Consider the following 14,169-nt stretch of genomic DNA (forward strand, 5'->3'; position numbering starts at 1 on the left):
CATTAAAAATGTTCTCTAAAACCGTGGCAACACCAGTATCTATCACACAATAGCCCTGTGCAGCTAACATGTGGGGATAACAAAGCATCATGGTATGTGCTGGCTGTCCCTGTCCCATCCATGCATTTACTAAAAGCTGCCGATAGCTTTTGGTGAATGTGCAGCCAATGGGTACAATGCTGCTTGCCTCCATTCATGCATTGATATCTCCACAAATGTAATCTTAATTGGGCTAAAGAAAACCATTTGAGCAGCCCAGTTCTACATGGAGTCTTCATGACTGCAAAAAGTTTGCAATGCATTTTATTTTATTAGTTACAAAGGTCTTAGCCTGGACACTATTTATAGGAGACATCATAGGAGGTCCATGTAAACTATTTTGAGGTTCTCTGAGGATAAACAGGACAGCAATGTAATCAAGGAATGTATTGATTACTTGAGGGGCTACAACTAATACCTTAGTGTGGATGCTTCAGTAATAGCACCAAAATACCAGGTTCCTGCCAGTACCAGAGATGAATAAGTTGCTCATGGCTTTGGTCAGCTTTGGTCAAGTCCAGAAGTAAATTCAGCTTATTTCTGAGTGAAAGCCAAATCTTTGTTAATTTATTCCACTGTTGGAGGTGGGACTGAATAAGACACACAAATTTTATGGTTGGGGAATTTACCTTAAATGAGGCATACCTGAAATTCACTCAACTGACTAGATTCCAGTGTTTTAATATTTGCTGCTGTTTTGTTTTTTGTTTTCTTTCTGTCTAGGAGCCCTGCACTAATTGGATGCTTCATAGTAGACAGAGAATATTTCCAAGAGATTGGACTGCTAGATGAAGGCATGGAGGTCTATGGAGGTGAAAATGTAGAACTCGGGATCAGGGTAAGAAACCATTGGGAACCAACTAGCAGATTTTAGATGAGGAAAAAGTAATAGATGACAAAGTCAGAATTGGAAATGCACAAAAAGATTGGATTCTGAGTCTCAAAAATCAGATACAGTTGTACCTTGGATCTCAAACATCTTGGCTCCCGAACAAATCGGCTCCCGAACAATTAAAATCCTGAAGTGAGGGTTCTGGTTTTTGAATGATTTTTGGAAGATGAATGTCCGGCGTGGCTTCCACGGCTTCCGATTGGCTGCAGGACGCTCCTGCAGCCAGTCAGAATCTGCACCTTGGTTTTTGAACGGTTCCAGGAGTTGAACAGACTCCCGGAATGGATTCTGTTCGAGAACCAAGGTATGAATGTATTGTATGAAAATAATATATTGTTGAGTAGATACTTTACATATCTTGAATATACAAGCTCTTCCTCAGCTTCAATTAATTAACAATCAAACAGATAAGAGAACAGCTATCTGTACTGGTTTACTGTTCATCAAAAAAAAAAATTGAATCTTGGCTACGGTCTTCTAATTTATGTAATAAGCCCAATATCACTCCTTAATTGATCAATAAATAACCTTCCCTTGGCAGGAGTACAAACATTGATTGCTTTACCACTATGAAAAATAATATGTTTTAAGTTAATAAGATTATCAATCAATAACTCTTTTACATTTTTTTACCATGCTGTAATACAGAAGCAAAGTATCTGAAACATTGGTGCTGTCTCAGCATGTCAGAGAGACTGGTTAATTTGTGCTTTTGGTTCCTGTTCAAAAGCTCTCTGGATATTCTCCCCCCCCCCCCCCGTTCATTACTGCATAATTGTAATAAAGGTGTTTTGCATTTTCCCATCAGACTTTTTATACCTTGATATAAGTGTAAAATCATATTAGATCTTTGCCAATAGAGCAACTATCAGTGTGTTTATCAAAAGCACTGTGTTGAATCCGGAGTGGCCTTTCCATGAATGGAAATCCCCACCTTACCAGTGGACCCAAATTTGTGCCCCTGTGCAGGCAGGGTAGGGAGCAGGGTACCTGGTCAGGTGCTTCTCTGTCCTGAATCTTGCAACATTCAGCTTCATTGGATGTCCATGACTTCTAGTGTTGTGACAGAGAAGTAAATACCGACTACCTTAGAAGCCTGTGGAAAAGATAAATAAGAGAAAGGACATAAACAATGCTGAGTGTTAAGTACTATAAAATGATAGTGTAAAATTGTTTAAATATTTTAAAGTTTTGCTGAACAAATGAACCTTGGATAAGATTTAATTAAAGTTTTGTTGGTAGCAAGAGCAGCATCTTCCAGACACATCTGTTTTTTAAACACAGTTGAGCCACTTTAGAAGCCGATAAAATATGAGACAGATGTGCTCTTCCTTCTCAGCATAGGCTGTACATATTTATAGAATACTGAGTCTGTATAATCATACAATTTTCATTCCACTCAATGCCATTAGTTTATTAGCAACAATCTATGTGATTTATGTATCTCATTTCAGTCTCTCTAATTCCTTCCAAAAAATGTAATACTGTTGGTTTTTTAGAGGGCCAGCTGATTTTTACAGCAAGTGGCAGTATCCTAAGGAAGACAGCTGGATTGGTTTGAGCCACTTTACAAAAATAGATTTATGAACTATGCCATGCACAGCTTAACAGCACACAGCTCTTACTTGCCTTCTGTGGCTTTTTAGGTCATCGGCACAGAGCATGCATGGTGTAGCCACAATCCAGAAGGACGTGATACATCCCACACCAGAGGCAAATGCTCAGTCATTTAGCAGCCATTCACTTCCAGAAATGTCTTGGGAGCCACACAATGTGACATGCTGTGTTTTTACTTGCAAGGCATTCCAGGAAATGTGGCTGGTGGGAAGTTGTGAGTAATGTAGGGGTAGCGGTAGTAGTAGAGACAATGAAAAACCTTCATAATGCTAGGTAGTATTAGAGGCAGCACTTTCTCCCCAAAATACTAGTCTCACTGGTGTCCTGCTTTCAAGCTTTTTGTAGGCCTCTGGGAGAATAGACTGCTAGACTACGTGGGCCTTTAGCTGCATCTAGCAGGGCTCATTTTATTACCTTAAATTTATGTTCCCCTTCAGGGAAGGTCATTTCTCCCCTATCTGCCCAAAAAATGTTTGACAAAGAAATTTTCAGAATGCTCAGCTCAGCTCTACCCAAAGCATAGTTTGAACACCACAACTAGCCTCTGGACTGGAATGGTATCCAGCATGGCTTACACTCCCTGGATCGCAGACCCCATTATAAAGGCAAAGAGAAATATTTATAAATAAGTGGTAAAGAAAACTACTTCAAGTACAACATTGAGGCTGCAAAATGTACTACAGATGCTTTCATCTCACTCTCTCCCGTTTCGGCTTTTTCCTCTCACTTGTGAAAGATAAAGCATTACTGCATCAGAAGAAAGGGCAAGTTCCTCACAGTGTTACATTACAGACGAGAGATGGGAGCTTCCTCTGTAGCGCCTACTAGAGGGTCAGGAGTCATGAGACCACCCCTATAAGCTGGTTTCTCTGCTTGAACTTGTGCACTGTGCTTGAAGATAGATGGTTCTTTGATTTTGAGCTGACTGACTTCCAGTTTCTTTACACTGGCAAGGAGTTTGATCAACATCTACCCATGAGGCTCTCCTAATAATTTGCATGACAGAATATGGCCCCAAAGCTCTCAAGTAATATGCTAGCCAGTCAGCTCGGCTTATCCTATGCCAAAGTTAATGGCTGAAGATCACTTTGATGGACAGGGCTAGAGAAAAGCTCAAGCGTTTGTGTAATTGAAATTTTGGGGTGTGCTGGATCACTTAAATAAAACCCAATATTACTTTCATTTCCCAACATTTTTTTTCTTGCTCTCTCCAGAGAAGCCCAACCTGACCTACATAAAAATACTTTCATCTTTAAAGCACAATGGTGTGCAGTGGTGTAGCATAAGTTATCTAACATCTAGCCTGACAAAAAAATAAATCCAGCTACATCAAAACAAAATTTCGACTCTGTGTTGGACAGAAAATTTTAGCAGAGTGCCACCAACACTTCATAATTCAGAACTAATCTAAATACCAGGATTGATGAATATTTATAAGATGGCTGTTAAAAAGAAGTGTGCATGCACACGAAAGCTCATACCAAGAACAAACTTAGTTGGTCTTTAAGGTGCTACTGGAAGGAATTTTTTTATTTTTTATTTTGTTAAAAAGAAGCATAACATCAGAGATGCTAGATAATGCAGGTGTATATTGCCATCTTTCTCCTTAGCAAAGTTTTTCTTCCTTCTAAGTTTCTCATGAGCAAAGGGCATTATTCTAATTCATGTGTGAAAAAGGTCCAAGTGTGTGCCAGTGTGGTGTAATGCTTAGAGTGTTGGACCTATGACCTGGGAGACTAGGGTTCAAATCCCCACTTGGCCCACTGAACGACCTTAGCCTGATCATCATCTCCCAGCCTAACCTACCATTAGGTATTGTTGTGAGGATAAATGTGAGCTGAGTGGAGATTGGAACTGCAGCACACACCACCTTCAGCTCCTTGGAGGAAAAAGTGTTATATAAATGTAGTAAAGGCTATTAAAATAATTGTTAAAAATAATTTTAAGATACATTTATATTAGAGGCCAGGAACTGGAGACACCTGGGTCAAACACAGCCTACATTGCTATCCTTAAAGGCTAAAGCACAGGTGGCCATCCTGTGGTTCACTGATTTGGCCTAATTTCCTGTGGTTCCACATGTCTCCTGAAGATGCCCCACGCTTCTATCCCATCAGAATTCCTTCCTTCCTCCTTATTTTTCTTGCCTTGTAAAATCCTCTGTAAAGTTATTTGACAGTCACCACTTCCAGCCTTGTGGTGTTTACTTCTTAGTAAAAACAGAATCAGAATTTGCATGGAATTGGGAATTCTAATTTGAGATAACCTTGATGAGAATTGACACAGGGATATCTTCATTCCATATTGGTTAAGACAGAACACTTTTGTCTTTGACTCTATAGCTGCTGCTCATAATCACCTCTGTCTCCACCAAAAAGTGACTCATAACAGGAGGGGTGGGGGTGTTTTCCCACCCTTGAACTGAAGAGGGTGGAGAAAGTAACATTTGTGACAACAGCAGACTAATTTCAATGAGTTAGTTTGAATTTCTCACTCCCATCCCAAAATGCTTCCAGGAAAATAGTTGCCAACCAAGTAGTTAGATCATGATGTATCAAAATTTATGAGCACTGAGAAACAACACCACAATTTAATATTATATCTGATGTTCCATAAATAACAAAAGAGGAGATCTGAAACTGAGCAGGTAGCCATCAGTGAAGATAGGGCCCTAAACACATCATTTAGGGTTTCTGGGTGGTAGTGCATTCCTGGAATACATTAAAGAATTTCTATTCACTTGAAAATCCCTTCACTAGCAGTCATGGGTCTTTTAAAATTTAGCAGTTGTCAAGTGCCACCTAGAATAATATCTTGAAATAATCTCATTAACCATCCATGGCATGTGTGTGTCCATGTTTTTTTTTTAATGGCATGGAATAATGCTTCCTGGAGTCCACAGACCGACTGTTTAAAAAGAGGCGTTCTTTAAGACAGTCTTCAGAGCTAGACTGGATTACAGATGTATGACAGTCTGATGCATAAGTGGCTACTAAACACAATCAAAATCGATTGCATTTACTGCTTCATAAGCGTTGTTGGGATTGTGGTTGTGGTTTGTCTGAGGTAAATTATCTCTTTGCTAGTTTCGCCCATGTGCTAGTCTTTAAAGCCCCAAACACACTGCCTAGGTTGCTCTCAGCGTAGGGTATCGTTGCTAAAGGCATTTTTTTGTTGTCAGCTATGCTCATATTTTATGTCATTTATTCAAGATGACAGGTCAGATTCCACCAGTGCAAAGCACAAAAGCTTCTCAAGGCAGGCACCAGACTGCCAACAGTGTCTGTGACCTAACGATTCCATGTAAGGAGCTAAAGGAATAGTGACACTGGGAGCCAGACATGAGATTGCCTGATAGGTTGTCAACAAAGGAAAAAAGTCACTCCATGGCCTCACTAGTAAAAAGTTTGGAAACTATTGTGCCAATTGCAATGGTCCTGATTATAAGTATGCAACTAATTATAAGTAGCATTGTCTGTGATCATCATTATTCAGTATGGGTTTTTTGTGATGGTTGATTAATTAGTCACCAAGCGTAATCACTTTAGAAAAGCCCACAGATCTTGCTTCTTTAAAGATCTAAAGTAGCTTGTATTAGGGATGTTGCCTACTTGCTGCAATCAGGGCAAACAAGGCCCTGCTCACCTTGATGTTGCCTCTACCTAAAGCTTCTCATGCCCAAGGCAAGGCTTGATACTTCCCAAGGGCTACAAGGAAACAGATGGCAAAGCTGTGTGCTCAAACAAGGCTCTTGAGTGCTGAGACCAAGCCCTGTCAAAAGCTCAGCACTAGATTCCAGATTGCTTGGGTACAAACAATAAGCTTGCTACAAACAATAAGCTTGCTTTCTATGCAGTGTCACAAAATACATGGCACAGCTTCTGTAGTGCAGCCACTGATGCAACTGTTTTAAGATCAGGGTGGAAGAAAGGTATAACTTTGTGGAACATTGCGGTGGGTGGTGAGCATTCTCCCTGCATATGATGGGGAACTGAATTAATCAACCTCACCATGGACTCCCATGGATCCAGGGCTTGATTAGAGCATATGCACATAAAATCCAGTGCTCATGTGCCCAAATTATGAGCTCAATGCCCCCACCCCCAAATCTGAGAATCAGCCCTACAGTTAGAGCTAATTGCACCTTGGATTTTACATGTGTACATTCTACTGAAAACTTAAAGCCACTCATAGCTGTACAATATGGTCTGAAGGAGAACAAGACTGCCTAGTGGCTGAGCTGGGTGAGAAGGTTCAGCATCATTCCTCATCACTTGTAGGGAGAAGATAAAGGAATCAGATTTTTTTTCCCCTGAGGAAGATCATCTGCAAATCATCCCTCTCTTACCATGTCACTAGATATATTTTTCTTCCACTGAATTGTTTCAACAGCATTTGAGTTCTGAATTTCTCTTGTACTGTGTAGCAGTGTGTTGAAGCAATTTGTAGTCGCAGTGCAGAAAACAGCCTCATGCGCTATAATTTTTCCATGCTACGCAAATGATATTTGTCTTTACAAAACATTTTGCAGACTTATGGCATCAATAGCTTGGAGCATTTATGAATAATAATTAATGTATGATGTATGCATCAAATATATTATTTATGATTGCATAATTATAGCACACGTTGTAGACAGCTTTGATTACTGTTATTTCTAGTTTATGAAAATGAGGTTATCGTTGGCCTCTAAACATGCAAACAAGAGAATTCAAATAACCATAAAATGAGTTGTGTGCAAGTTTTAGTATGTCAAAGAAAAGCAGCATACCCTGATCCTAAGTAGAATTTAATGGAAGGAAAGTATGCTGCAAAACACTGCTTATATAAATAATCACATATTTAAGCAAAACAACAACAACAGCCCTGTCACCCATAAATTATTACTTGCACAACAGGGTCTTGTTCCCTGCCCAGTAACTGAGCTCCATTTGTAGAGGACTTGAAAATGATCTTGGTAACCAATGCCTTTTCCATTAAGGAAGGATGGGATCTGTCTCCTTCATACGTCTTGTTCAGGCACAGGCAAACTCAGCCCTCCAGATGTTTTGGGACTACAAGTCCCATCAACCCTAGCCAACAGGACCTGTGGTCAGGGATGATGGGAGTTGTAGTCCCAAAACAGCTGGAGGGCTGAGTTTGCCTATGCCTGGTCTTGTTTCCAGTATGTGGTGAGGAGGCGGAGCACTGCTGCTTTATTGAAGGAAATTTCTGCTTTGAGTATTATAGCCAGAGAAACAAGTGTTGGAGATAACATACAACATTTTTGTTTTTTTTCTTACATCTATAGTCTTCCTTTCTTCCACCATTGAGCCCAATGCAGCATGCACATAACTGCCAGGGAATCACCCATTCAAGCACTCACCGGACCCAGACTTGCTTAGCTTCAGCAAGGTAGTGGACTCGTGTGCCCTCAATCCATACCCTGGGACTCAACCTTTATCCCTTTTGATGAAATGCATATATTACCCAGGGGTCATGGATGACACTGTAGGCAGGCAGAACAGGTTTTGTAATAAGTATTAAGTAGGAAATACATGTGGGATCCTGGTGGCGCTGTGGTCCCAGCTCCTGCCAACCTAGCAGTACGAAAGCACATCAAAGTGCAAGTAGATAAATAGGTACCACTCCAGCAGGAAGGTAAATGGCGTTTCCGTGCGCTGCTCTGGTTTCGCCAGAAGCGGCTTAGTCATGCTGGCCACGTGACCCGGAAACCAGAGTGCATGGAAATGGCGTTTAGCTTCCCGCCACAGCGGTACCTATTTATCTACTTGCACTGGTGTGCTTTCGAACTGCTAGGTTGGCAGGAGCAGGGACTGAGCAACGGGAGCTCACCCCGTCGCGGGGATTCGAACCACCGACCTTCCGATCAGCAAGCCCTAGGCTCTGTGGTTTAACCCACAGCATCACCTGTGTCCCTCAGGAGTCCTTTACCTTTACCTTTTTACATGCAGCAAACTGTTGATGAGACCATTTCCTAGATAAACTAGGAATATAGCTGAACATGGCATCACCTAACTGCTTAATATTCCAAGAGGCTTGTAGCGTTCTTCCCTGCCATCAAACACTTCCTTTTCTCTTTGACATGCCACAGTGCCGCCTTTAGTATGCTCTGTCATTGATCATCAGTGAATAGGCCCTAACCTGCAAGAGGTCACATCTCCCTCACTTCAATTTGTTGCAGTCATTAAAGAGTTTTTAAGAGAAGCATACCAAGAAGGAAGGGGAAACAATGGGCATAAATGGCAAAAAAATACTTTAAAAGATGAGTCCCTGCTAACTAAACGTTACTCCTGTATTTAAAAGCACGGAAGACTATTGTCCTGAAGTTTCTTAAGCCAAGGTTAACATACTCTGCTGACGGTACTAAAATTGCCAACTGTTCATTTCTCCAGCCGTAGTGTGTCCCTGCTGTGTCTTAGGGTTTTTTGTTGTTGTTGTTTTTTGCTTCTTATCAACAGATATGGGCCACTTGTATTCCCAGTTGCAGACAAAAGGTGGCATGCCTGGTTTCATATGTTCTTGTGGTGACCAGTTGTTGGATAAAATTGGCAGAGGCGCAAGAAATTATTTGAAAATGGGAATTTTGTTTTCCACAAAACAACTGAGTGTGTGCCCATTTGCTTGAATGTTTGGCTGTGCAGGGGTGTCCTGTGCCCTCTGCTTTAAAACTGTGCCTCTTACTCTGTGATTCATTAGTAAGGCCATCCACAAAGAGCTGTTTTTGTCACTTGCAGAAGATTGCTGACACAACAGAGCACCCAGGGGGTGAGGGGGACACTTAGGAGGCCAGAAACCAATAGTATGAAAAAATGAGCAGTTGTGTTCACCTGCTTCCTCCTTTTGAGATTTACTTGGCAATAGAATGACTTGAGTATCCATTATTCTCCTGTGTCTTGTGGGAAGATGGATGTAATGTAAAACAATTGAATGACACTTTGTGCCTTTAGTGACCTTTGAAATGTGTTATTGCTTAGTAACATAGTCTATGGTGGAGTTTACTACAATTATGAGCAGCAACACCCCAAGCCGACAACATACGTAGTTTAACCATGCACGGTAGAAGCTTTATGGCTCATGAAGCAAAGCGCAAAATTAATCCCTGCAGAACAAACGCAATGTGAAAAGTACATAATGAAGCAATTAGCTAAAAGTAGGAGGGGCAGAAAGAATGTAATATTAAACAGCTTCTTCCCATAAGTTCCTTTTTAACTAAGGATCTCTTGCTGGCGTCAGTAATTGATTATTACTGTAAGATTATTAATGGGTTTTAAAGATCAAAACAAATGGTCTGAAAGTTGTTTGTTTCTGTTACAGAAGTCAGTGCAGCTTGATAAAAGAGCTGTGAATTCCAAATACTTAGAAATAGATTTTACTTAGGAATATTTTCCTAAACATTTATATACCACCTTCCATCCTGTTTGGATTTCAGGATAGTATGCAATCAAAATTTATGTTGTAATAGCAAATACTAAAACAGCAAATACAACAGCAATATTTATAATAATAATAGCCTGTCCTTCTCAGGGTGCACTTGTTAGGGTAGATTTCAGTGGGCAGCAACTGCTTCAGTCTCTGCCTAACCCAGATGGGTTTTCAAATTTAGAAATTATGTGCTTTTGGGGGGGGGGGACACAGTACTGCAATGTTTCTCCCAGTGTAAGCCAAGATGAGCACAGCTGAGCATACTTTATCTATTGGTAGCTAATGCCGACAGTGCCCACACTACTGGCTCCACTAATATTTACATTCATCTTTAATTCCTACTCTATCCTTTCAGGGCACTTTACGTTTTCAGCTGTGTGGTGTAGGACTAGGACAGGGGTCAGCAAACGTGTTCAGCAGGGGGCTGGTTCACCATCCCTCAGACCTTGTGGGGGGCCCAGACTATAGGGGGGGGAATGAACAAATTCCTATGCCCCACAAATAACCCAGAGATGCATTTTAAATAAAAACACACATTCTATTCATGTAAAAACAGCTTTAGAAGACGATTGGGCCTTAGTTTGCCTACCCATGGACCAGGACCTGGGAGACTAGGGTTCTAGTCCCCATGTGACCATGAAGCTCAGTGTGTGACCTTGGGCCAGTCACAACCTCTCAGCCTGACCTACATCACAGGGTTGTTGCAAGGATGAAATGGAGGAGGGAGAACTGCACACCACCTTGAGCTCCTTGGAGGAGAGTTGGGATACAAATGAAGTTGTGTTATTCTGTGTCATTGGCCAATCTAGCCCAAGTCCTGATGCGCTTGACTTGCAGCTGCTTTCCAGGATTTCATGCAGCAATCTTTCCCCGTCCTGCTACTTCTATAAACTACACATGCTTGGAATTGAACCTGGGACTTTCGGCATACTTTGGGCTCTTTCCTCCTGTATTAATCATGCTTATAACTCTTTTGTTAGGTACAGCCATGTAGATATCCCCATATTGCAAGTAAGGCTAGTGACCAAGGCCAAGGCTGCTTGATGAGTTCATGATTGGTTGGCTGATACAGGGAACCAGACAGAGGGCCTTTTCGGTAGTGGCGCCCGCCCTGTGGAACGCCCTCCCATCAGGAGGTAGAGAGATAAACAACTACCTGTCATTTAGAAAATACCTGAAGGCAGCCCTGTTTAGGGAAGTTTTTAATTTGTGACTCTGTATTGTATTTTGGTATTTGTTGGAGGCCGCCCAGAGTGGCTGGGGAGACCCGGCCAGATGGGCGGGGTATAAATAATAAATTATTATTATTATTATTATGATAATCCTTAAGTCACTATGCTGTACTACACTCAAAATCTAATAGAAGCTATTTTAGTATACACATCATGTATAGCTATTTTAAACTTTTCATCATGTAAGTTAAATGTAACAAAAGGACAATGTTTCTCCTTTAGAATGTAAAAGCCCTAAGCGTTTACTTCTATTTTTTCAGCATGCCGGATGCATTTAGGCCAATATTTGTAAAACATTCAACACATTTTCAACAGAGGCTGGGACATTTTCCCTTATAAGTAATTGGATTGGGTTTTGAATCAGCTCTGCACAACCAGCTTCTTCTATCAGCCCTTGTCTTGACAGCTCCTGCTTAACATTTAAGATTTTAAGTGAATTCACGCTCCTTGAAGCAGTGTAATTAATAAGACTTCAGAAATAGAACAAAGACTGACAGTGTTTAGACAAGAAAGGGAAGACCAACAGGTTTGATTAATTGGAGTTTACTCAGAAACTGGATAATTGCTGTTTACAAACCATATTAAAGCATGTGTTCAATCAGGTTGGGGTGTGTGTGTGTTTAAAAAAACCCATATGCAGCTTCATTTTGTAGTTAAATTACGGAATTAATAATGAAATCAAAGAGACCGTGAAGAAGCATCTTAAATGTCACCTCCTGTTTCTAACTCATTAAAATATTCAGTTGTATTTTTTCCCTTTCCCCCCTTTTTAGTCTCATGGTATAGTTGAGCTTTGCACTTTGTTGGTCTTTAAGGCATCATTTGTGCTTAGTGGCAACATAATTCTCAGGCAGAATGTGCTATACCTGCCTGGCCCCCCCCCCCCGGGCTAATGGCCTGACAAAATAAAAGAATAATCTAATTCACTAATGAAAGACCAACAGGGTTGTAGGAAGGGCAGGAGAAAAGAAAACCTCTACTGTCATATTTCCCAAGGTGCATGAAGCCTCCCTTCACAGCTTAGTTGCTGGGGTCAGGGAAGGTGGAGGCAGCCCAGAAGCTGCATCTTAGAGCCCCTGCACCACCATCATATGGGGACTTCCGAGCAGCTCCTGAAGCCAGCCAGAACCAACTGCTCCGGGCTGCTGAGACTGCTGCTGCTGCTGCATTTCCCAGGGACATTAGATGAAATCCGGGGACATTATGGGGATGGAATTTGTCTGGGGACTTATTAACAAATCCGGGGACTGTCTCTGGGAAACAGGGACGTATGGTAACCCTACCTTACGTTCTGCATGTACTTTTTATTTTGCCAAAGTTTGTGTTCCTTTTCATTCTCTTCATTTGAACAAGACTTTTTTTTTTTTTTTTTGAAGGAAGCCTTCTTGCCTCCACCAGCTTCTTTGCCTCTGCTGGCATCCTTTGTTAAACACTCTAGCATGTCCTCATGGTACATTTTCTGATTTGTAGTATGTGCTCACATCTGACAACGGCAGTGTTTTATCAAGGTACACACATGTGTGTGTACTTCGATAAAAAAGCCACACGAAAAGAATATTGGTGCAACCATCAGCATAATCAATCAAGATTGCCTTTTTCTGACCTTCAAATTCATAGAATCGTTGAGTTGGGACTTGGGAGAAGCTTTCTAGGCCTTCTGGTCTAACTCCCTACTCATTGCAGGAATCTCAGAGCTAGAGCATCTCCCCCAACAGTTGGCTGTCCAGTCCAACCTCTGCTTGAAGACCTCCAAGCTGTAATACTAAACATACTTAATAGGGCATGAGCCCCACTGAAATCAGCAGAATTTAGGAGTGCATTGCCAGCAAGGCAGAACCCACCACCTGCCAAAATAATTAGTTTCATTATCATTGTGCTCATGTGCATCAGCAAAGGGTGAGGAAATACTGGAATGAAGTTAAGGAACAGAAAGCTGCAGCACACCACACTCTGGACAAAACTGAGAGCTTTCTTTAAAAACAAAACAAAACAGAATTGTAGATGGTGATTCCTAATGCATTAGCTCCACTTTGAAAGCAAGACCAGGTAATTTGGAACTCCAAATTCAGGGCACAATTTGGATGACACTCAGAAGTTTTCTCAATTATTATTTATTCTCTTGCTGGTACAAAACAAATGGTGGGTTCTTTTTCATTATTCTTCTACATACATATATACTCCTGGTGATTGTTTCTTACTTATTTGTGTAGAGGTTTGATGTCCTTGCGACTAAAGCAAGCCCGAGTCATTGTTTTGAGGGCACTGCAGATTTTTAGGGGGGAGAAGGAGCAATCGTCGTCTTGTAAGCATGAATAGCAAAGCTCTTTCTTGTCTCCCAGCATATGCTGGATATAATTAGGCAACTGCCCAAAAAATAGGCCTTGTAAACCTCCTGAATCCATGCCACATTCTGCTAGCCTCAGATGCTGCCAAATGCCTAAATGAGTGTTCAAGCCAAAAGGCCTAAATGTATAAAATAGATCTCTGAACAGAATGCTTTTCTGATACAGAATATGAATAGTGGGTGGAAAAGCCTGGAAAACTCAAGGCTGTATTTCAGAATGCAGTGTTCAGACAGCCTGTCACCTATTCTCAATAGAGATGGGATAAGAGACCAGTCTGCATTACCTTGCAGGAGAGCACTATGGGAAGGTGCCCTCTTTTGTTTCTCTTTGTCCTAGAAGAGGGTCTTCTATATTGGTTTCATTTACTCGGTACAGTTTGGGTCATCTTAACGCAAATGCCCTAGTGTTTTCACTGCAAATTGTGGTTCCATTTGTTCAGCTTCATCACATAAATGTGGACCCCAATTCACAAGTATTAAGTTTCCCTCTGTAACTGCACTTTCTTATTTCATTATGAAAGCATTTTGTTCTTGCAGAAGAAAGACACTTAGTCACAAGCATATGGTGCAAAAATTCACAGAACTGAGTATATGGGCATCTTGTCTTTGTAAGGATGGCA

The 14,169-nt window shown here is 41.1% G+C and overlaps 1 protein-coding gene across 1 annotated transcript in view; it reads left to right on the forward strand.

The window, feature by feature from the left end:
• Positions 1-14,169, forward strand: part of GALNT18 (polypeptide N-acetylgalactosaminyltransferase 18) — a 258,779-nt gene that overhangs the window by 195,037 nt on the left and 49,573 nt on the right. The window contains exon 6 of the mRNA XM_033152496.1: positions 763-877. Coding sequence (XP_033008387.1) covers positions 763-877 — 115 coding nt within the window. The remainder of the gene's footprint in view (positions 1-762; positions 878-14,169) is intronic.

The sequence above is a fragment of the Lacerta agilis genome, chromosome 1 (assembly GCF_009819535.1).
Source record: "Lacerta agilis isolate rLacAgi1 chromosome 1, rLacAgi1.pri, whole genome shotgun sequence".
Lineage (NCBI taxonomy): Eukaryota > Metazoa > Chordata > Lepidosauria > Squamata > Lacertidae > Lacerta > Lacerta agilis.